Source organism: Canis aureus, chromosome 33, assembly GCF_053574225.1.
Source record: "Canis aureus isolate CA01 chromosome 33, VMU_Caureus_v.1.0, whole genome shotgun sequence".
Taxonomy (NCBI): Eukaryota; Metazoa; Chordata; class Mammalia; order Carnivora; family Canidae; genus Canis; species Canis aureus.
This window is the reverse complement of record NC_135643.1, coordinates 27,221,107-27,245,797: the sequence shown is the minus strand read 5'-3', so window position 1 is coordinate 27,245,797 and position 24,691 is coordinate 27,221,107. Positions and strand designations below refer to the sequence as shown.

General features: G+C 34.6%; 1 protein-coding gene and 1 long non-coding RNA gene across 9 annotated transcripts in view; one reads left to right on the top strand and one right to left on the bottom strand.

The window, feature by feature from the left end:
- Positions 1 to 24,691, top strand: part of TBCK (TBC1 domain containing kinase) — a 222,592-nt gene that overhangs the window by 164,869 nt on the left and 33,032 nt on the right. For 5 of the 6 annotated variants that reach the window (XM_077882204.1, XM_077882205.1, XM_077882206.1 and 2 more), the window contains one exon: positions 18,950 to 19,125. In XM_077882204.1, the coding sequence (XP_077738330.1) occupies positions 18,950 to 19,125 (176 nt within the window). Of the gene's footprint in view, positions 1 to 5,690; positions 5,838 to 18,949; positions 19,126 to 24,691 lie in introns of those variants that run through there. The other variant, XR_013370784.1, reaches the window with a different exon arrangement.
- LOC144303818 (uncharacterized) overlaps positions 2,157 to 24,691 on the bottom strand; it is a 53,745-nt gene continuing 31,210 nt past the window's right edge. Inside the window, exons 3-5 of one of the 3 annotated variants that reach the window (XR_013370788.1) lie at positions 17,075 to 17,307; positions 5,360 to 5,555; positions 2,157 to 2,550 (exon numbers count right to left, since the gene is read on the bottom strand). This is a non-coding gene — a long non-coding RNA (uncharacterized LOC144303818). The remainder of the gene's footprint in view (positions 2,551 to 5,359; positions 5,556 to 17,074; positions 17,308 to 24,691) is intronic. The other 2 variants (XR_013370785.1, XR_013370786.1) reach the window with 2 other exon arrangements.

Below are 24,691 nucleotides of genomic sequence, written 5' to 3'. Positions count from 1 at the left end.
ATGTGCATAATATTTTCTCATGACTTTGCAGGTAAACAGAAATATTCATTCAAAATGGGAAAAAACTTCAATGATAAGACATTCATATTTATGGTGATGGTGTTATTTTTTGTATTGATCCTTTGTATATTTTTTATACTAATCTACTTGTGTTCTAGTTATTTATGTCTAACCTCTTTTGGCAAGTTACCTTTCATGAACTACAACCATTAGGTGATGTTTTCACTACTGTTTTCACTAAGGTGATGTTTTCACTATTGTTTTCACAACCATCAGGTGATGTTTTCACTACTCAGCAATCTCAGCCTACTGACTCTCTGAGCCTCTTTTTTTTTGTCTTGACTGCTTTCAAAATCTCTCTGGCTCCTCCCCCCCTTCTTGTCCTGCTTTTGAAAGAAGTTCCTAATCAGAGGTACTGACCTACAACAGTGGAATTTCAAAGGCCATTCGTGTGGGAAAAAAATAGAAATTCATCCAGGACTCAAAAAACTTATGTTCCCTAATACTTTCTGGTATTTTCTTTCTTGAGGTCAGTAAAAGGAAACCCTATTAAATCAACTCAGAAAGTGTGTCATGTTTGAAGTAATAATTACAGGGTATCAAGACATGCTCACGTATGAGCATAAACACAGAAATGGTTGTCCTATAACATGGACAGCATCAGGAATTGAAAATGACAAAATATCCCCCCCCTAAAAACTGAAAAATATGAACAGTTTTTCTTCAACAAAAGAAATGTAAAGAAGCAAGAGAAAGGTTGGAGGGGATAAAAATCAAGATCAAATGTAAAGATTTTTTTTTAAACTTTTATTTTACTCTTCTATTTTTCATTTTAAGAGACTTCTGATTAACTTTTATTCATTCAGCAAACATTTATTGAGCATCTAGTACAGCCCGAGCACTTGATAGTTTAATCTACTAAGGGATTTGCAGTTACAGAGAAATTTTCACAGTCCTTATTTCCTAGTAGTGTTTATTGCATCTTTTCAAAATAGTTTACTGATTGAGGGTGCATGCAGAAAGGTGGCTGAGAACACATCAGTTCAGATGAAGGGAAAGAATATCAGCAGTGCCCCAGCCTTGCCCCCATTACAAACATGTTGTTAGTTTTCCAGTCTCAAGTATATTTAAGACAAGCTAAAGTTCAGAGTTAACAAGATTATTATCATTTTATAGAAACTTTCTTTCCCACAGTATATCAGTTACAAATTTGGGGTGTAATTTAATTCAGCAAACCAGAAAACTATTTTGGCAGATGACAATAATATATCAGGTAGGGATAAAAACATGTTATTAGATTGTTTGGAAGGGTAAACTGAACCAAATTGTCAAATCCTTTGTGGAATGAAACAGAATCAATAAATAGATGTCACAAAATGACTCAAGGATAATTCTTTATTTCCAGGTCAAGAAACTAAATTAGTGATGCATTATTATCATTGTTTTTTTCTTGGTAACCCTTCATATTTTTCTCAGTTAAAAAAAAAAATCTAATTTCACTGTTCTCTGAAGCTTGAAACATTTACATGTTATTTATCTTGTCACTATATTCTTAAACATTTACTATTATCCTTTTTCTGTAAAGTTATCCTAGGAAGTCAAAATTCATAGTTACATATTAAAGATATTTGTTTCCTCTGAATATAGAAATCCATGGGTTTCCTCATCCTAAATCATCAAATTAATAAATTCTACTTCTCTGAATATGGAGATCTCAGTACGCACAAGCCAGTTCTGAATAGAGCAGTGCCCTGTAAACAAAGCAAGTGAAACAAGAACAGAAAAAATTTCCATAGCCAGATAAAAAAATCACATAATGACTGAAGGAGCACTAAGAGATTTCTAGAGTGTACTATATTAAAGAAGATTGGAGAGCCAGTGGGCAGGGTAGTGTTCTTGAGAAGGACAAGAGATATCTAGAAGTTTTGAATAGGAGAGTATTGGGGTGGATTTCTTGATGGGAAGCACGAAAGTAAATATGAATTATTGTCACCTTTCATGAAAATAACAATTGTCATGATATAGAGTATTCTACTTAAGATTGGCCCATGCTTGCACCTGATTGGATCTGAAACAATGGCACACTTCCCTACAGACATCAGAACGATGCTTTGATGCAGCATTAACATATCCACATTGCAGTTGCTCGGAAAGTATGCTGGTGACAGTATTTATTCCTTTGCAACCAGATTTAATTCAGTATTGATTTGAGACAGCTCTTGTAGCAATGTTTTTCCACCAGTAAGTCTATAGAATATATTTTCTCCATGAAGAGTGATGGGCACAGATACCACAATTCCAACTTGCTAATGAATATCTGGGGTCTTGCACTGAGGTCTTCCTTATGCAACCTCAAAGTTCAGGGATGTCATTTCATGTATCAGTGACATTCCATGGCATTTAAAGAGAAATGGATTCTGGCACAATTCTGTCGAAAGGCTAGCAACAACAGACCCCATTATTATATACAGGATTCAGTGAGTCTAATCATTTTCACAATGCCAAAGTATCAATGTCCTTGTTTTTTTCCAACCTTTCTTCCAGGATATCCTATAAAATATGCAAAATAAATAAACAAGCCATATTAGAAATCAATCTACTAAAAATTCAGTTTGTTAACCTGATTTATACAGATGCTAACACAGAATTTAACAAAGATGCATAATGCAAAAGAAAAGGCAGCTTTTATCTGCAGCGTTCTCACATCTGCTAGAGAATCATTGCTAAAGGTTATTTCTTTCTTCATTCCCCCTCCCCGCAAAGCCAAAATGAGCAACTGGAAACCCTTGTTAAGCTGGTATTATTCCAGAATACATCTATCTGAATTATGATTATTGTTCAAAAATCCTACAGAAATTACGTAAATACTTAGCAAAGAGTAGATAAGTAGGGTCCTGAAAGATTGACTTAATAGATTTTATACTTTTATACTTCTCAAATAGATATTTGAATTAGTCTAAGGTTAACAACATGTTCGTTTACTTGAATAAACTAGTTTCCATTGATTCTAAAAGCCCTTATTCTTCTTATTATTCTCTAAAAGCACTGAATTCTTACATGAATTTATACCTATTTCTGAATCCTTTTTTCAGTTATATTCATCTCATTCAGATTATTTTCCAGTAGCAAGAGGTTATTAAAATTATAATTATATCACACATTTGCCATTGTTTCTGCATGAATAGTAAAATTGGCTTTTTTTCCCCTCCCCTAGGGAAAGAAAAATCATTTGGTATTTATATTGCCATTGAATTAAATTTACAACTAAGTAGGAAAAACTGGCATATGATATTGTGTTTTATATTTTGCAAAAGCAAAGTGAATCTTCCTGTCTTCTTTCTAAGTTCCTTTGTGGCATTTTAAAGTTTCCTGCATATTTTTTGATAGGATTATTTCTATGTTAACCTTTCTGTTGCTATTATAATTGGGATATTTTATTATTTTATCATATTTTCTAGCTAGGTTTTTTTATACCAATAGAAAGATTTTATAAACTATTTGGCATAGTGATTAAGAATACAGCATCAAATTTTTGAATCCCACCTTTGCCATACCAATTATGTGACCTGTTTCCTTTGGAGCCCCTTCTAAATCTAGGGTCAGTCCTAATTTCTGTTTACGTAGAGAGTATCAGTCTTATCAGAAACCATCAAACCTTTAGTTTAAGCCAGAGATATTTGAAAGTCCTTGCTCATCATTGGATATAAATACTATAAGATGTCACGGAATGGGAAATCCTATGATTTTGAGACGGAGTTGAAAAAAAGAAATTGACTGGATTTGAAGAGCAATGACATGTTACTGAAAACTTACCAACCAAAGCTAAAACATAAATTTCAGTTAAATTTAAGATACCAAGAGATTATTTGTATCTTGTTTAACTGGAAAGGAGATAATTATTTCTAGTAGTATGCAATCATAAGTAATTTTAAATTACCTTTCCTGAGAGGTTAGTACCAACTTGTGTATTTGTATATCCACTTGTCATTTGTTGGTTAATTCTTGATTCTATATGGTATTCTTACCATTATTTTTTTTCTTACCATTATTATCACTTCAATTAAAGTAACCTCATGTGTTTTAATAATTAACTTCATTTGGTTTTGTAATAGAATAACTATTTTTCTATAAATATATACTTTTGAACACATCCAAATGTCTGTCACTGTGGCCAGAAGTGCCAAAGAATTTTTTTAATGTAATAGGGTGTACAATTGTTGAATTATATCTGTATGTTGATAGTCATTACAGTTTTTTTGAAGATTTACTTCACCCCAAGAAATACTGCTTGTAACTCCTTTATCAAATATTTTTCCTTTTCTTAGAGAACTATTTTTTTAGAGGGAAGGAGGAGCAGAAAGAGAGGGAGAAAGAATCTTAAGCAGGCTCACGTCCAGCAGGGCTCAATCTGATGACCTGGAGATCATGACCTGAGCCGAAATCAAAAGTCAGATGCTTAACCCACTAAGCCACCCAGGCACCACTTCTTATGTAACTTTTTAACTGCATGTCATGTTATATTAAGCCAAATGGAGGCTATGAAGACTTTTTTTAAGTTACTACTTTAAAATAGACTCTATCTAGAATAAATATTGCACTAATTTATTCCATTATGATAAGCTGGTAATTTTAGTTGTAACTAACTGTTACATCTAACAGACTTTTGCTGTTACATTTAATAGACTTTTGTTATATTTATACAGTTTTTTTGTACATCAAATAATTTATTAGGCTTTCTTATAAAATTCTGTTTATTTATGCCCAATTTATGTTTCAGAATCTAGAACTCTAGTTAGATCTTAAATTAATTGAAAAATTAGTTTATCCATAAAATACTCTTCTTTTCTATCAGAAATATGAAAAAGTGGGCTCTTAAAAAGTTCACATGAAAAGGAACCGTTCAGATTTATCAATTCATATTCCATAATCAGTGTTATGTATTATAAAACTAAAGTACATCTCCATGACCCTGGCATTAGATTGGTTGTGACATGTATGTAAACTTTCTAATTTCATTAAATCTCTTCATTTGTGTGAAAAAAAGTTTGAAATACAATACAGTAAGCATATTATGAATATTAATATTTCTTTATATTCTCATAAGAATTGTCTGGGATGGTTTATAGTATATTAAAATAAATGGTTTGAGATTAGAGACAACTGAGTATCCCCTTCCTCATAAAACTTTTAACAGTCTTCTGTCTTCACAGGGGAAACTGAATTTCCCTTCACTTGGGACATCTCAATTATATTAAGATAAAAATGGTTGGCTGATGCATGATATTAGCTGAACATTCCACTAGATATTAATCATTGTAATAACTGTTAATACCACAAGCACTTTAGAGAGCTCATTTACCTTGTCCTTGGCAGGGCAATAAGGATGAGAGAAGCAGATCTCCAGACTTTCCTCCACAGAGATTTACTGAGGCTTCCAGCCAGAGAGTGTTTGGGTCATTTATTTGACATGCATTCGTTGTATAGTGAGGGGAATGATGGGGGAATTTCCCAAGTCACAAGGAACACTGAACAAAAATAGCAGTGTAATCACCTCACTGTATAAGGAAAAGGTTAAGAGTGAGAGAGAAGGGTAATGAAATCAGCAACCCAGTTCCAATGAAGGCTACCTTGACATTAGAATTTGAGGTGAAAATACCTATTGGACTAACTAAAATACTGTGACCTCTTAGTCACCAGCTGGCTCTACTCCCTGAATCTCTGATGCCATTGAAAGCTGACCTTAACATCCTATGTGGAATAGCAGCTCAATCACATTCCGGAAGGAAGGTGTCGTGAGTTCCAGTTTCAGGAGTGCAGCTGAGAGGAGCCATGCTCAGGTTTAACTTTCATCTTGTTTACCTCAGACTAGGAAATTTATCAGATTCTGGTTTTATTTCAAAAATTATTTCCAGAAGCTTTTAGAAATTTATATACAACAGCATCAACACCACCATCTCTCACACATTGCTATGTTGATATTGGTTTTGTCCCATAAATCACTGAGATGAGAGTTCTTCTGTTATTGTAACTTCCATCTCTTCTGCCCCCACTTCAACCTATGTGAAGTAAAAAATATTTCCCAGCTACCTGTCTATGAAATACAATAAGTTCTCACTGATCTAACTTTGCATAAGCTAGTCATGCTTTATGAGCAACACTTTACTAAGCCTCACAATTAGAAGCATTCCTGAATCTTTTTAAGTAGAAACTCCTCTGTTGTCATTAAGTATTACCTACAGATGTCTAACTTTTGTCCCAGGAAGTAAGCAAAAGTTTTGGGACCTATTGCTAATTGAAAAATCTATCAGAAATAAGGTCATGGAGTTCTAGAGCTAAAAAGAACCATAAGATATCTACTCCTGCCCCTTTATTTGATACATGAGAAAACTGTGGCCCAGAGAGATGAAATATCTCCAAAATGATCTTGTATATAAAAGGGAGAATTACTCTCTTTATAGAAATTTAGCTTACATGCAGTTTTTCAGGAGCACATCTGGGAAAATTTTAGCATAAAATCCCTAATCACTGAAAAAAATTCTATCCACTCTTCTTTGTGCTTCATGTTCATATACATTACCTCTTGCATTTAAGGGAGAAAAATATTGTCTAGTGTGAGAGCTGTATCATGCAGCTTCCAGAGCGTGATGGTTTTATTTCAAACTCAATTTCTGATGCTATATTTCTATATCTTAGAAAGAGTAACCTCTCCCTTTTCTCTCTAAAAACATGAGGGAGAAATGAAAACACTAAAATGCCCCCAGAAACAATTTATTGCCTTAAATATTTAAGATAAAAATATCTTTGTAGATTGATCATGCTTTTGAAGATGATTTTTCTTTGTTAAACTTCCTTTGAGAATCATAGTTAATGTCGCCTATGCCATTTGTAAAAATCTGTCCTTCTTCATACAAAAGTTCAAAATATCTAGCTCTAAGAAAGCAAGCAGTCTATTTATTGTAGACATGTGGAAAAAGCCTTATTAATAGTTTATATAATTTAATTTTCTCAGCAGTGGATAGATGTGCCTACCATAACTAGGAATTTTTTTCTACCATTTTTTCCTTTCTCTTCAAATTATTTATCTTTTCTCATAACTTAAACTAATTTTTATGCTGATAATTCCAAAAATGTAATTCTAGCCTCACTTCTCTCAAATACCAATATCTGTCTCTAATTGCATTTTCATCACTTTGTCTTTAGTAAACCCTATGCAACCTCAATTTCACATATCCGAGTCTGAATTTTTCTTCCCCTTACTTGCTGTTTGCCACTGTGACCATCCTTTTTTCCCTAATCACCCATATTCAAATCTTAAGAGCCATCATTTATTCCTCTCTGTCCTTTATCTTCTATATAGTTTCTTATACTACTTTTCATGTCTTCTTTTTTTCCTTTAGCCTTTCATTAATACACCCAATTTTACTAAGTAGGAACTGACTTCTAGGCTCTCTGCTAGGCAGTAGAAGTGTAAAAACAAACAAATTCTGGTCCCTGCTTTTACAGAGCTCATGGCATATTAGAAGAGACCATTATTAATATGAGGTAGAGACTTTAAACCTAAGAAATTCTGGTTAGATACTTGTGAAGGCAACTATTAAAAATGAAATTAGCATCCTGGCTAAAATTTCTGTCCCATTCATTCCAGGCTGAACTGAAGAAAAAATGGATTTTAAATGACACTGTCTTTATTCAGTATATCTCCTAAAGATAGAACCAAAATCCTAGAAGTAAAATCAAAACACCTTTCCAATATTTGTGATAGAATGGCTTTACACAGAATATGGGTGAAAACCCCCAGTTCTTTACTTGGCCAATTCCTATTTATCCTTGTATTCTAAACACAAATGTTACCTTTCCAACGAAATATTCCCAACTTGTCCACTTTCTCCTGGACAAATGAACCATTTCTTCTTCTAAATCATGACAGAAATTAAGTTGCAATGAGTTCAAGAATGAATGACAAGGAGAAGGTAGAGATGAGAAGAAGATAAAAGGATAGTAACTAGAGTGCCTGGGTGACTCCATTGGTTAAGCGTCTGCTTTCAGCTCAGGTCATAATCCCAGGGTCCTGGAATGGAGCCCTGCATCCAGGCTCCCTGCTTAGTGGGGAGTCAGCTTCTCCCTCTCCCACCACTCCTCCCCCACTGCTTGTGTGCACGTTCTCTCTCAAATAAATAAAATCTTTAAAAAATAATTTAAAAAAGGATAGTAGCTAGACAAGGACTCACCCCTTGGAGAGTAATTTTATTATTTATTATTTGTTGTTTTAATGTATCTTTCACCATGGATGGGAGAGAATTGGCCAAGTAGTAAGGAAAAGACTAAAGGAAAAAGGAAGATAGTGAATAAAGCAAAACTCTCTGTTTCCAATGTCATCTTTTAATCTAAATCTTCATAAAATTCACTTTCTAACAAGTCTTTCCGACTATCATTTTTCTCATCTCTATTTCATCCTCCCAAATACAACCAAATTAGTCTTCCTAAGATATTGCTGTTAACATGTGACACATTCTTCCAAAAATCCTATAGTACTTACCTATTTGTTACATCCTCAAGCTTCCTTATCTTTGAGATCCTTCATGATCTATCCCCTTCCCATCTATTCAGTACTGTTTCCTTCTAATTCCCAGGGTGGGTGCATGCTCAGCTTGTTAAGACTAGTCTGTTCATTGTGTTTTTCGTACTTACGGACTGTAAGTGCTACAAGAACAAATATCTTTGTTTTGTTCATTATTGTATTCCAAGCACAATGTGTGGTACCTAGTAGGTGCTCAATAATTATTTATAGGACATTTCTTATTTATTCATACTTCAGAACTCTTAAGAGTTATCCACTTATGCACCATTCTTCTTTTTCTTTTCTACTTATCTAAACCCTGATGATTTCTTCTAACTCAAGTCCTACTTACCTCACCTATATTTTGCTAACTACTTCTGCCTGTATTGTCTTTCTCCCTTTGTCTGAATTCTCATACTATGTACCTGTGATTCCATACATGGAATCCTATGGTTAAGAGCCCAAACTCCAGAGCCCGACTGACACAATTTGAATCCTGTCTCTGTTATTTACTGATTATATATATTACTTAATGATTAAATTATTTTACCTCTCTGCCCCAATTTCTTCATCTGTAAAGTGAGCAAATAATAAAAACTATCTCATAGGATTGTTGCAAGACTTAAAAGAGTTCATGTCTGTCAAATGCTTATCACAGTGAACTAGCACAGAGTAGGCACTATATAAGAATTTTCTGTTATTGTATAGTTTTACTGCTTCATTTATGTTAGTCTGGCCTTTTCAACTAGATTGTGGGTTCTTTGAGGTAGAAATGTTATTTTAGCTCTCTCAAGATGGCCAAGACAGGCTAGTTAAATATTTGTTAATTGATGATTTATTCAAAATTAGACTACCATGAAATTCAAGCTGCTTCATTTGAGATCCAATTTTTCATAACAACTTATTTTATATATAAAGATCACCAGTCTACCAAACATTTTTATGTCTGTTATACCAATTGCTCCTTACAGTAAATTTGTGAGGTAAAGAAGACACGTGTCATTATACTCACTGTACAGTTTAGGAAATTAAGGTCAGAGAGGGCTCAGCACTGCCACGTCTCCCTACTTCTTGCCTGCTCAGAGAGGCCAGCTTAATGCTGTCTGTGTAAGCAGACATTATTCTACAAAACAGAAGGTCAGCCACCCCTTCTTGTACGTTTGCCCAAATCTCCACAAATCATTGTCATCAGCACTCACCCTCATTTGCCTTGTGAGAGGTGGTTTTCTATCCTGTGGAATGAAAAGGGTGGTACGTGTGATCTTGAACACTGCTCTCCACAAAGTTGACATGCCCCCTCCAACTAAATCTCCTTATGTAGACTGGGAGGAAAGGGGTTGCATGATAGTTTAAAATAGTAAAGTCACTTTTGTTCCTTTTCAGTTAGCTGTAGGGCAGGTAATGTTGGCTTTTTTTTTTTTTTTTAAGATTTTATTTATTTATTCATGAGAGACAGAGAGAGAGAGGCAGGCAGAGACATAGGCAGAGGGAGAAGCAGGCTCCATGCAGGGAGCCCGATGTGGGACTCGATCCAGGGACCGTGGGATCACACCCTGAGCTGAAGGCAGATGCTCAACCGCTGAGCCACCCAGGTGTCCCGGTAGTGTTGGCTTTTGTTGATGGCTTCTGTTATTTGACAGCATATAGAGCCTTCTTATTTCAACATAGGGACAACATCACTCCTCATTCTGTTACACATTCATGCAATTATTTATTTTTTTTCATGCAATTATTTATCAAACATTCTAGCACCTTTGGTGGGCAGGGCCCTATTATATTTGTTATGGGAGATAAGAAAGAAATATAAGAAATTTAAGCTATTGAGATACCTGATTCTGTGTTGTCATTAGTGTGTTTATATTGCTCCAATCTCTCTTCTAGAAATATTGTATGTTGCCTGAAAAAAACCTTTGAATAGACTTTCACTTGTACAAGGTATCCTCAAAAGAAGTATATTTTTATTGTGTTGAAATATACATTACTAATACATGGTTAGCCTATGATATTCCTTGCCTTGTAAGTATGCTTACTTTTGCTGTTTATACTTTCTGATTCATATTTCTACTTTCCTTTTAGAAGATTATTTTGTATTCTAGTTACTGTTCCAATTATAACTATTTAGTGAAATTTCATAGTCTTTTTAAAAAATTATTTTTGCTCAATATTCAGATTGATCTCTATAGATGTATACAATGTATGTCACTTTCTGTGCTATCTTATTTAAGTTCTTGAATTATAAAGGAGATATTTAATAAATGATACTTTTCTCTCAAAGTGAAGAGACTTTAGATTGATTCAAAGAACCAGTACTGTAGCCATTCTAAGCATCATCCTGTCCCTGAGGAAAACTCTCAAAAGCTTCAAGAAACTATCAAATCTATTACATGCCTTCTGAAACAGCACAATTGGCCTCATTTATAATCCAGTACTATAAATAGCTTTTAGAGTCCTTAATTTCCAAATGGCTTTAGAGAGGCTAATTTTTTTTATTGAGATTTTCTCTCTTCCTCACCTTCCCCCTACACACACACACACACACACAGAGAGCATTATTTTTATTATTATTATTATTTATTTTTAGAGGGACAGGAAGGGGCAGAGGGCAAGTGAGAGAATCTTAAGCCAACTCCATGCCTAGCATGGAACCTGATGCCAGGTTCAGTCTCACGACCCTGAGATCATGACTTGAACTGAAATCAAGGATTGGAAACTCAACTGACTGAGCCACCCAAGCACCCCACACACATAGCATTATATATGAAAACTGCTTTCTTCCATAAGAAGAGTGTTTGTTTTGGTTGGGTTGTTGTTTTTATTTTTAACTTTCTATTCTAATAAAAAATTTTAAGTATGATCACATATGAACTTGTTTCTGAATGTAAAATTAAAATATTCTTAAAGGAAACAAAGTTGTTGCTAGGAAAAACACCAGCCTTTTAGGCAGCAATCCATTGAATAATTTATACTATCTTATGTTAAACTATGGAAAATATGTAGTTATTTAGTGATAATGTAATTTACATTTGTGTTGGTACAAGTCAGGGAAAGTATAATTAGTCTTCCAAGTGTCCAACAGGCCCTTTTCTCAAAATTCTTCATACATTTGATAAAAGATTAGATAAACATCAGTTTATTCAAGTATCCCTTCATGCAAAAGCCAGAATAGTCCTCACCAATGAAACATTTTGATGAAATTCAAACATTTTTTGTCTAATTGCCTATATTAACTTTTGTGTCTCCTTCCCAAGTTTGAATGCATGAAAGTCTATCCTACGTGCTGATCTCTTTTTTTTATCATTTTTAAATTTTATCTGAATTTAAGAATAATAGCGATTTTATTGTTTTTCTTTAGCACCTCTACACATTTTCCAGTACCAGATCTGATTACCTGTAATGGTGAATACAGCCATTAAGTTCTCATTTATAAAGTCTTTTTATATTGCTGTAAGCATTTGATAATAATTTTTTTCAGATAGGTTAGATTCATAGTTATAAAGTATTAAAGAAAGCTATATAATAATGCTATATGAAAACAAATCTCATTTTTATAAATTTAAAGAATCTTAAAGTATCTTATGCTGAATCAATAAAACTTAACCACAGCAAAGCATTAAGAGAAAAATAAAGCAAATGAAATCCACTCAAATTAGGATAATTCAAGAAAGTTCTCTTTACAGAGATAATAATTACAAAGATGATGGTGGAATGCTGGTGAAAATATAAAAGATAATGCAGTAAATTATGTATACTATCATTGGTCCTGTTGCCATCCAAAGACTGAAAAGGATGAGGGAAGAAGAGGTTACCAGAATGTGAAAAAAGAGAAGCAGACAGAGAAAGCCATCCTGAGAGGAAAAGTGACCTTTGGGGTGACATCTCAAGTAGGGAATCAGAGGCATAAATATTCTCACTCTCCTGTTGTCTGTGCCCACTTAAAGGCCAGAGGAGCTAGAATCTCTCTTGATGTAGTCCAAATGAGTTACCTACCAGAGCAGAGACTAAAGTGGAAACCAGCGGATAGTGAATCTGGAGGGGCAAATAGAAGATATCCAGAACACTTACCTACTTTTTGCATTTCTGATTGTGAATATGTTTTTATACTTCCAAAATTAGTGAGGTTAAATTTTTTTATTACCCATTTGTATTTCTTTCGTCAAGGGTATGTTTACATCCCTGCTCCTTTTTAAAATAAGCAGGGTTTTGGGTTTTTTTTTTTTTTTCTTATTTATTGATTAAAAGAGCTCTTTAAGGAAAGAGCTCTTTTAAACATTAAGGGCACTTTAAATTTTTATTTTTCACATGTATTTTTTTTTAATTTTTATTTATTTATGATAGTCACACAGAGAGAGAGAGGCAGAGACATAGGCAGAGGGAGAAGCAGGCTCCATGCATCAGGAGCCTGACGTGGGATTCGATCCCGGGTCTCCAGGATTGCACCCTGGGCCAAAGGCAGGCGCCAAACCACTGCGCCACCCAGGGATCCCCTTCACATATATTCTTCTTAAGAGTTCTGCTTTTGCTATATGCTTACAACTGTTCTCATCATCAATATTTTCCTCATCCCATTAGGATTACATTTTTATACATAATTCCTTATTCCAACTATTAATCATTTTGCTATATAGTGGAAGATAGAAACATAATATTCTTTTCTTCCAGTTAGTAAGTTTTGCTGATCCTGACCTAGTGATTGACATGCCATCATATTCTTTTAGCCAATACTTTGTGTATTTGAATCTGTCTCTGTTATCCCATTATGTCCTATTAATCTTTTGGTCTTTTCTTGTGCAGTACCATACTGTTGGTTTTTTACAGTTTTAATATGCCTAATGTGTTCTGTTCTTTGTCAATATTTTCTTGACATTCTTTCCTATTTGGTCTGTCAAATGAATTTTAGAATTTGCTTTTCAAAATTGAAAAAATATTCTTTTTAGAAATGGGATTAAATTATTATATGTTAATATAATGCTCCAAAGAAAAATGAAGTTCTTATAATATTGACTTATTTATTCCCAGATAGCAACTTCCATCTCTCAGTTTTTCAAATGCCCATCACAAAACTCTCGTTTTCTTTAAATGTGATCCACTTATTTCTAAATGTTTTATTTTGGAGAAATATTTTGATATTGTGAATGAAAGCTTTTGCTCATTGTATTTTCTGACTTGCTTATGCTGCCATGTAGAAAAACTAATCATTTTGTGGTAGGAATGTTGTAACTAAAACCTTACCAAATTCTTACCAATTTAATTGGATTTTCCTTTAATTATTCCAGATTTCTAATAAGACTACTGTATCACCTAAAAATAAAAAGTTATTTCTTTTCCAATATTTATACCCTTTACTTATTTTTCTTATTATCTCAATAGCAACTTCCATAATAATAATAATAAATAATAATGCTGATAGTTGTATTTCTGCATTTCCATTTTAATAAGTCTATCTTTGTGGTTCATCATTAAGTAGAATGTCAAATATTGGAAATAAAGAACATCTTTTATCATCTAACTTTCTTTCTGATACATCTTAGCATAAGTTTTTCTTTTTTACAATTGAGAATCAACGCTGAGTTTTATCACATATGGCTTTATGCCAATTATACTTTGTGTCCTTTGACTAATTAAAGGTGATGAACTCTATTTTTAAAATTGTGCTAATATTGAACCATCCTTCCTGGAACATGCCCCTACTTGATTATAGTATGTCATTCTTTCAAATTGACACTACATTCCTTTTTCTGGTTTTTAGATTTAAAAAAAAAATCTTTATTCATAAGAAATGGTGTGTGTGTGTGTGTGTGTGTCTTTAGTGCTGTCTTTGTCAGTTTTAAGTATTAGTTTAAGGTAGCTTCATAAAAATGCCCTGGGAGGGGATCCCTGGGTGGCTCAGTGGTTTGGCGCCTGCCTTTGGCCCAGGGTTGGATCCTGGAGTCCCAGGATCCAGTCCTGTGTCGGGCTACCGGCATGGAGCCTGCTTCTCCCTCTGCCTGTGTCTCTGTCTCTGTCTCTCTCTCTCTGTATCTATCATGAATAAATAAATAAATAAATCTTTAAAAAAAAAAAATGCCCTGGGATACTTTTTATCCCTTTAAAAATGAGACAGAATTATTTTGGGGAAAAATGTGTTTGACACCTTTTCCCTACTTATAAATAAAGGAATTGGGCAGAGAGGTTAAATATCACACCCAAAGTCACATACTGATAAGTGGGCTGGCCAAGATTTGAATCCAGGTAGTCTTAACTCCAAAGTCTATGGTTTCCTGCCTATAGACACAGATTAATTCATAAAGGGCTCTATATGCTACACTAAGGAGTTCCAACTTCATTCTTTCAATGCCCTAGAAGCCATTGAGGTGTTTTTAATTATAAAAGTTACATGATCAGATTTTATTTTTAACTCAAGGCACGGGAGGGTCCACTCTTATACCTTCCAAACTTTGGAGCTTTCCCACACTTCCTCATCCCCACCACCCTTTAGGTGACTACTGGCACCTGTTGTCTTATTGCACGTTCAGTGTGGTTTCTGTGTGGCTTTAAAAAAGGAGAACGGGAGTAGATCCTGCCTCAGTACATGTCTGAGTCGGTTGTGGAACTACAGCTGTGGTCCTCTGACACCGATCTCTTAATTTCAGCAGCCTTATGTCCTTTTCTGCCCCTGCATTTGAGGTGATTACAGGCTGCCTGTGTTCTGGCCATTGGTAATGTGCCAAGGAAAAGTTACAAGGTTTTCTTTATGTTCAGAGGTTCCAAAGCCTTAGGTGACTGAGCACAAGATTGATGGAGGGAAGCAGGCTTTCAGTGCTTTCACCTCCTAAGACCCAGATGTTTTCCTGTTGGTGATTATAGCCGTTTCTTGAGCATATAAATAGTACCAAGTACTTCTTGCTATCTGCAGTAGTGTCTCATGACTGCTGTTCCATGTGAGAGGTAGCCTCAGGGAGAAACTGAATCAGGAGGTCCCAGGAAGGTCTACATGTGCAAAGGTACCATGAGAGGTATCACCTTATCAGCCAGGCATTAGGCCATGAGGCCCCAAGATCAGTCTTAGATCCAGAGGCTACTAAAGTAAGTCTCAAGGCCATGAGTCTGTGACCCTTGGGTTTGCTGATGTTCCTCCCCAAGATTCTCTTGGTGGTGTTTGTGAACACCAGGGGGACACAAAATGGAGAAGGAATCCCCACATGAAGCATCTCCATAGTGCCTCCTGCTCTCCACTTAGAGCATCATGGATCAACTCTTCCCATAGAAGATCAGAGGGAAGGCACTAAAGCTGGGACTGGGGTCTACTTCAGTAGGCTCTAAGTCTTTTTTTTTTTTTCTTTGTTATTGAATCTTTTTTTTTATTTAAATTCAATTTGCCAACATATAGTGTAACCCAGTGCTCATCATCCCATCAAGTGCCTTCCTTACTGCCCATTACCCAGTTACTCCAACCCTCCACACCCCCCCCTTCTACAACCCTTTGTTTGTTTCCCAGGAGTCTCTCATGGTTTGTCTCCCTCTCTAATTTTTTTCCACTCAGTTCCCCTCCTTTCCCTTATAATCCTTTTCACTATTTCTTATATTCCACATATGAGTGAAACCATATGATGATTGTCCTTCTCCAGTTGACTTATTTTACTCAGCATAATACCCTCCTAAATCTTGACAACAGTATCCTGAGAGGCCCTGGACAGGGAAGGCCAGCCCTTTGTCCCTCTTCTATCCCTGTAACGACTTTAATGACCAAGATTTTTTCTCTTGAATTGCAGCTTCTCATTACTTTCCTCTCTGCCCACCCATTCAGTAAACCGTACAGACTTGAAAAAAAAAAAAATTCTGACTCTAGGTTGGCTATGAATAGAAATTCACAAAAAATATGAATTTTTTTTAAAGAAATAGTTCTCGGACAAATTGGCTTGTGATATTTGCACATCTAAGCGTGATATGCATTGTATATTAAGGTTCTTGGGCAGAAATGATAAGCTAATAGGTATTTCCAAAGTTGTTCTATAGTTATCTTAAATTCTTGTCCACAGTCCATAAACAAAGTCCCATGAATTTGAAACCCAGTCACACAGGAAAATGCCAATGTCAATAGTACTAAGAGGAAGTTTTATTTTTATACTTCTAAGTTGAAATTTACAATGAATAGTAAAATTGCATGCAAAATTCTTAATAAAAGAGAAACTAAATTCCATAATTTTTTAAAGATTTTTTTTTTAATGATAGACATAGAGAGAGAGAGAGAGAGAGAGAGGCAGAGACACAGGCAGAGGGACAAGCAGGCTCCACGCTGGGAGCCAGACGCGGGACTTGATCCCGGGACTCCAGGATCGCGCCCAGGCAGGCGCCAAGCTGCTGAGCCACCCAGGGATCCCCCATAATTTTTAATATTATAATTATTTTCTTCATAAAGCAAAGTAGTATAATTTATCCTAAATCTAATCTCCTAAAATTACTAATTACTAATCTCCTAAAATTAATTTGCAGAGGAATTTACATGTATCATATTAAAGTTCTTTGCTGATATATACTCACAAAAGTTCAGAAAGTTGTGCATTTGTTAATGATTCCTCTCCTCTTCTCTTACCATTTCATGTAACAATTGCTCTCTCCTTTGAGAAACTCTTTATGTATAATACATTTGATTGGAATCAATACCAAGGTCAGATCTTTCTTAAATCAATCAGTTCTTCACATAGAATACGTTGGTCAAATTCTCTGTCAAATTCTCTTCATCAGCCAGGGCACATCTTTCATTCAGATGAAACCTGTTTGAAATGCTACATTCTTCACTAAATGACTAAAAGCAGTACTAGGGTAATCGAAAGTTCTTTATTTTATCTTCATAAATGTACGACTTCATGTGAAGCGTGGGAAAAATACCTATTGAGATTGCAATCTAACAAAAGAGATCAAAGCATTGATTGTATACCTAGCTGATTTTAAAGTTCTATCTTTTTGAAACATTTTAAATTTCAGAATATTTAAGTAGATTTAATTCTTAATATTAAAAAAATGAAATTTCTAATGTCTATCTTTGATTAAAACCCATAAATACCCACAAAGCATAGCAATTTTCATTTCTATTTAAAAGCTAATGAAGTGGGAGAAAGAATTTATGGCATAATCAGGGGAACCCAAGGGATGAGAGCTGACATTTCAGGTGAAACTACAACCAAAACCATTTTTTTTTTTTTTTCAAAAAAAGTCTGAATGGTAGGGGAGTGGGGGTGGGGCACAGAGACACACAAGATGAGTTAAATAGGTGATGGGGATTGTCTTGATGAGCAGGTGTTGTATAGAAGTGTTGAGTATACACCTGAAACTATAGTATACACCTGAAACTAATATTACACTGTATGTTAACTAACTGGAATTTAAATAAAACTTTTTTTTTAAAGTCTGTTAAGTGATCCATATATTCACTCCTGCTTAGAAATTCTAAATTGGAAAATTCTAAATGTGATATCCCACAATGGAACTGTGAAAATAGAGAAAATAAGTAAATGAGTTAATAGACTCTGTTTTAAAAACTTATATATATTTATATGCTTAAATATATATTTTTCTTTTGAATCCCTGTTTTTCAATCAAATGAATTTTGAAAGTTCTTAAATTCTCGAGGAATGTTAAATAAGTTTTCAAGAGTGACTATTAACGCTCCATAAATTTATGTTGAATTTAGTTAAGTAATATTTTGTTGCCTTTTCCGGGGCCGGGGCGGGTGGGGGGGAGGAATTCCCTCTCCCTCTTAAATAACATGGAGAGCAGTTGTAAACAGCCCTTCGTCTGAATCACTGAATCAGTCTTACACCCTATCACAATCACATAGACCAAAGTACTGGTTTGATTGTCTAGAGTCTCATTTTACCTCCTTCACAATTAAGATACATTATCAATTTTGTTTACTATCTAAGAAAGTGTTATATCGCTCTGCATTCATCTCTGAGAATCTAATTTCTGTTTAACTATCTATATGTGATATAAATTATATTATAAAAGCCTAATATGTATATTAGAACCATGTTCTTTCATTAGTATGTTTACTGAGTAACAGTGCAATTTCTTCTATTATCAGAGTTTTAATTAATGTGATTCACAACAATAGTAATTATACTTGAAGAAAAGTGAAATGTGCTCTCATAAAGAAAAATCTGCCTCATCTCTTTCTATCACATTTGAACCAGGAGCTTGTAGTGAACCAAAAGAATAATGCTTTCCTCTGTGTGTAAGTAAACCTTAATAGTAAGGAATACAGTTACACAGTAGACCACTAAAGTGAGACTCAGTTTCCTGTTCTCCTATATGCTATAGTGATTGATATCAAGAGCCTACAGATATTCTATATTGGCTATAGTTTGTCTCTCTGTATTATTCTCAATATTTGTACTGTTTGTATATTTTTTTCAGTCAAGAGAATCCATCCCATTGAATGACCTAAAGTCAGAAGTATCACCCCGAATTTCAGCAGAGGACCTTATTGACTTGTGTGAACTCACAGTGACAGGCCATTTCAAAACACCTACCAAGAAGACAAAGTCCAGTAAACCAAAGCTCCTGGTAGTTGACATCCGGAATAGTGAAGAGTATCCTTTACATATGCGCTTTTAGAGGGTGGTACTGCCTTACTCATACTGTTTCCTTTCCATTTTAAGGGTATGTGGTAAAAACAATGAACATATCCGGGGTTCCTCTGAATTGAAATAGCTAAATAACTCTCATACTAGATGCCAGAATAGACTTGTATAATGTTTCATAAGATAACATTGCATGACCTTAAAATGGTTTCCAGACAACACCAGAATATTGGGACATTTTCTTGGTTTTTATGTTTCTCTAGTGTATATTGCTATTCTTGCAGGCATTTGAATCTTTCTCGCTATAGATAAAATTTTGGTGAAGATGGAGAGTATTTAACTGGTCTATTTCATGGCCTAAAAAGAGAGATTAACAGATCTCAACTTTGAACTTGTATTTATTATAATATTCAAAATATTGTCTTTAGAAAACATATTAAAGTATTTTTTACTGATATTTTACTATTTAATGTACCATAACTTCTTGGGATTTTGCTTGGCAGTAAAGTAGGAACAGTTACAAAATAGTAGTAGTTTAATCTTTCCGTCTATATCTTAATCTGTCAGATTCTCATGAAATATGCCTTGATTCTCTGTACTCTAGAATCTAGGTAAATGATATTCAAACTTTTTAAAGCAGGGTAATTCTTTTTTAAAATAAATTGTCTTAGAAATTCATTATATAAAATATAAATGAAGAAATTTTAAATGATTTTCTTCGTAGGTTAGTATTTATATCATTTACTAACTAGAAATGAGTTATATGAAAATAAGGCTTAACAGATTAGTGGTTTCTTATAAGCTAAAATTGGCATTTTTTTAAAGATTTTATTTATTTATTCATGAGAGACACACAGAGAGGGGCAAAGACATAGGCAGGCTCTCTGTGGGGAGCCCAATACAGGACTCCATCCCAAGACATTGGGATCACAACCTAAGCCAAAGGCAGATGCTCAATCACTGAGCCACCCAGGTGCCCCTAGCATATGAGTTTTCATGTATATATTTGCAATTACAGTTTTTGGAATGAGATTTAAACTACATTTGCTGAACTCATGAAGCAATCCATAGAATCTCAGATTACTAAGAATACAATTTGGAAGCCTGCCATTTAAAATGATATATCCCCACCTTTTTGTGAAAAGTTACTACTTTTTATTTTCCCTCACTTGTGAAAGATAACTGAATTTGGAGAGAGCCTAAATGTTTATGTCCCTGGTTATTAAATCTTCAGGGATACTGGAAGTTCTTTAGCAGAGTAGATGAGTGGATTCCCAAAAGAAGCATTAAATTCCAGTTGACAAGTCAGGAACTCTTGCCGTAAAAGATCTTATCTGTTATTTCAAGGGTTTAAAATACATTTAATTTTTAAAAATTTTAGCTTGTTTCTTTTGGTTGAGCCTTTAGTCATAGTGTCTCATAAAACCATGAAAAAGTGTAGCATTATAGTGCCCTATTTTAATTTTATTTTTTTTTTAACGATTTGTGTATTTATTTGAGAAAGAAAGAGAGGAGGGGAGGGGCAGAGAGGAAAAAGTCTCCAAGCAGATTTCCCACTAAGTGCAGAGCTGGAGGCAGGGTTCCATCCCATGACCTATTAGATCATGACCTGAGCCCAAAAATACCAGATACTTAACCAACTGAGCCACCAGGTGCCCTAGCCTATTTAAATTTTAAGGATTACTCCTAAAATAATTAAAATAGCATTATGCCCAGCACTCTTCTGAAACTTCCTTTCAAATAATTTAAATAGGTATTTGAAATTTTAAAATACACACAATATAAAAGTGACATTCAGTCCAAAGTTTTTCAAACCTCATAGTCTGATTTTTAAATTGCTACTCTCTTTTATTTTCTTCAGAATAAATATAAATGGAACAGCAGAAAGCAGAGTTGCTAGCCTGATCATTGTTCTGTGAGGAGTATGGATGAGTTGCCTAACATCGGAATGCCTTTATGTCATCCCACAATACATGTTTCATAGTTACAACTAGGCAGAGACCTGAGTTGGTTGTTTTAGTCTTTATAATCACAGGCCTAAAGAAGAGAATCAGTAGTGTTTTGGGTCATTTGGGGGGGAGTGGTCCCAAGGGAATGAAGAAAGAAAATAAAGTCACTTATATTTTATCACCTTCCCAAAGAACCGAACTTGTGAAATTTTCTAAATCCCCTTTTTGAAAGCCTGCTTTAAAACCAAAGTGTACTTAAAGTTGAGTTATTTATCCTCACAACATTTCTAAGTTATGTTTTTTTTTTTTCCAATATCCTCTTCTTTTATCACATATCTACTTTGTCTCACCTCTAAATACCAAATGTTGGCACCGTTGTATCAATCACACTGCTTAGTGAAGAACCACAGGCTAAACTCTTCCAAGAGTCACTGGGTGTCATTAGGTCTCTTCTAGTGTCAAGAGCACAATGAATAATGGAGAACTGTGGGTTCTATAAACCCTCTCAATGAAGTATCTAAACTACCTACCTATGGCCTTCCAAGACTGAAAAACCTTTTATAATCTCTAATGATGCACACCATTTGATTATATTATGAGTAAATAAGTAACTTTTTTTCTATTAATCTGAAACTCTGTTCTCAGGCAATTAAAGGCAAAGGGATAGTGTGTTTAATGGTAATGGAGAGATTCATAAATTTAGTGCTTCAAAGTAATATATTAGAATGTGGTGTTTGACTTTTTTAGATGTCATCATTAATAGCAACCAATAAATTTTACTCTTATTAGTGCTGTGGATAATTCTTTAAAGAAAAAGGTATAAAATATAGTTCTTATTCACTAGGTTGCTTTTAGTATAAAGAATATAAAACATGAAAATATTTTATGTGGAAAATAAGTAAATAGTAAAGACAATGATGTATTAAAAATGCCAAATGAGTGGTACAAACAATGTATCAGTAAGGAAGTAATCTCTAGATATCAGAAGCAGGGCAGGGATAAGGGTCATATCCTTTTAATCTTTATAATCCCAGCACCAGGTTTGGCTCCTAGAAAGTACCCAGAAAATATTTTTATAAGGAAAACAACAGGATGGAGGACACAGTGCCAGTGTCCTACCATAACCTTTCAAAGTTATAACATAAAGAAACAGTGGCATTTTACATTCTATATATATATATACCCAGTGACTTTTGAGGCCTTTCTTCCTAAAACCCAGAAGCAAGACACTACTTAGAAGTCAGTAGAGTCAGAATTTAGAGGTTGAAGCATTCATCAAATCTAATATGCATTCATTCAACAAATATTTACTGGCTATCTCAGTATATTCTAGTCAGTAATGTACTAGAGTTTGAGGATTTGTTGGTAAACAAAATGAGAAATTTCCTGCGCTCAAGGTAACTTCATTTTAATTGAAGAGATAGATAAATATATCTATCATAGGACCTTAAACAGCAATAAATGCTATATATGAAAATAAAGCAGGGAAAAGGAAAATAATAAAATTTTATAAAGTACTCAAGGAAACCTTCTCAAAAAAATATTTCAGCAGTTAACTAAATGATGTAAAGAGGCAGGCTACAAATTATATAGGGAAGAACATTCTAGGCAGAAGGACAAACAAGGGCAGCAACCTAGTATATGAACTTGCTTGGCCATTTTGGGCCACCAAAGACACCAGCAATGTAAGAGATTAAGTCAAAAGAGAAAAGCATCACTTAAGTCAAGAGAAACTATAGGATGGTCAGAAATCTCTGTAATGTAGTTTTAGAGTTAATAACATGTCCTCAATTCCTTGGATACCTATAATCATTAATTCCTAAAAATCTATAATCTACAATAATCTTAATTATATAATTAAGCTATAATTAAGCTCTCCCAGCATACAAAGCATGATGCTAGCCTTACAATGTAGATTCTGCTAATACCTCTATTTTACTGATGAAGACACTGAGGCTTTTTTTTTTTTTTTCAAAATATTTTTTTTCAATTTTTATTTATTTATGATAGTCACAGAGAGAGAGAGAGAGAGGCAGAGACACAGGCAGAGGGAGAAGCAGGCTCCATGCACCGGGAGCCCGACGTGGGATTCGATCCCGGGTCTCCAGGATCGCGCCCTGGGCCAAAGGCAGGCGCCAAACCGCTGCGCCACTCAGGGATCCCGACACTGAGGCTTAAAAAGGCTAAGCAGCTTCCCCAAACCCCTACGAATGGCAGTTGGTAGAGACAAACCCATGCTCCTAAGATTTATGCTCCTAAATTTTATCCAAGTGACTAATTGGCCTCTGCATAGGGCTGTTAAGCATAAATAAGTCAGTTAACGAGTGAATATAAATTAATGACTGAATGAGACATCCATTGATTCCAAATTACGTGTTCAAATGCAATACATGTTCCTTCAAATCTTACACACAAACTGAATTTTTACTTTCAGTGCCTTGTATGGGGGGGGGGCCTGATCTCTAGTAAACAAATGTGCCAGTAATTGTCTTTATATAGACACAGCCACAGATTCAGGGAAAACTGAACTTTTTTTTCTGCCAATTGAACTATTTTTTTAAATGAGTTAGTCAGTTATTAAGTAATTTATCAATAATCATATGATGGTTAATTTTATGTGCCAACTTGGCTAGTTATGGTGTCCAGATATTTGGTCAAACGTTATTCTAGATGTTTCTTCTTTTTTTTAATACTGTGCCTTTTATTCCCATGGTGTATTCTTTCCATAACTGGAAGCCTGTATTCCTTTTGTATATTCTTGCCTCCTTTGTCATAGATAAGCTAACAATATAATTGGGGGTTTAATTCTGGGCTCTCTATTTTGATCCATTGATATTTGTGTCTATTTATGTGCCAGTGCCACACTGTTTTGGTTACTGCAGCTTTGTAGTATATCTTAAAATCTGCAATTATGATACCTCCAGCTTTGTTCTTCTTTCTCAGGATTGCTTTGGCTATTCAGGTTCTTTTGTGGTTCTATACAAATTTTAGTATTTGTTCTAGTTTTGTGAGATATGCTGCTGACATTTTAATAGGGATTGCTTTGAATCTGTAGATTGCTTTTGGTGGTATGGACGTTTTAACAATATTAATCCTTCCAATCCATGAGCGTGGAATGTCCCCCATTTGTTTGCATCATCTTCAATTTCTTTCATCAATATTTTATAGTTTTCAAAAAGTACAGGTCTTTTACCTGTTTAAGCTTGTTTCTAGGGTTTTGGGGTTTTTTTGGTTGGGGGGGTGGCATTTTTGGTATATGTTGATTGATTTGCAAGTATTGAATGACCCTTGCATTTCCAGAATAAATCCCACTTGAGAAAGCTGAACTGTTTTAAATATTGGAAAGAAAAGTTGGAACACTTTGAGGGAAACATGTTAGAAAGGTTTTTTCCTACCATCATGATTTCATTTAATCCATTAAAAATATTCTTCTGTTGGGGCACCTGGATGGGTCAGTTGGTTAAGCATCTGACTCGATTTCAGCTCAGATCATGATCTCATGGGCCGTGAGATGGAGACCCACATCAGACTCCATGCTCTTTGGGAAGTCTACTTGAGATTCTCTCCCTCTGCCCCTCCCCCTACTCATATGCTAGTGTGAGCTCTCTCTCTCTCTCTCCATCCCT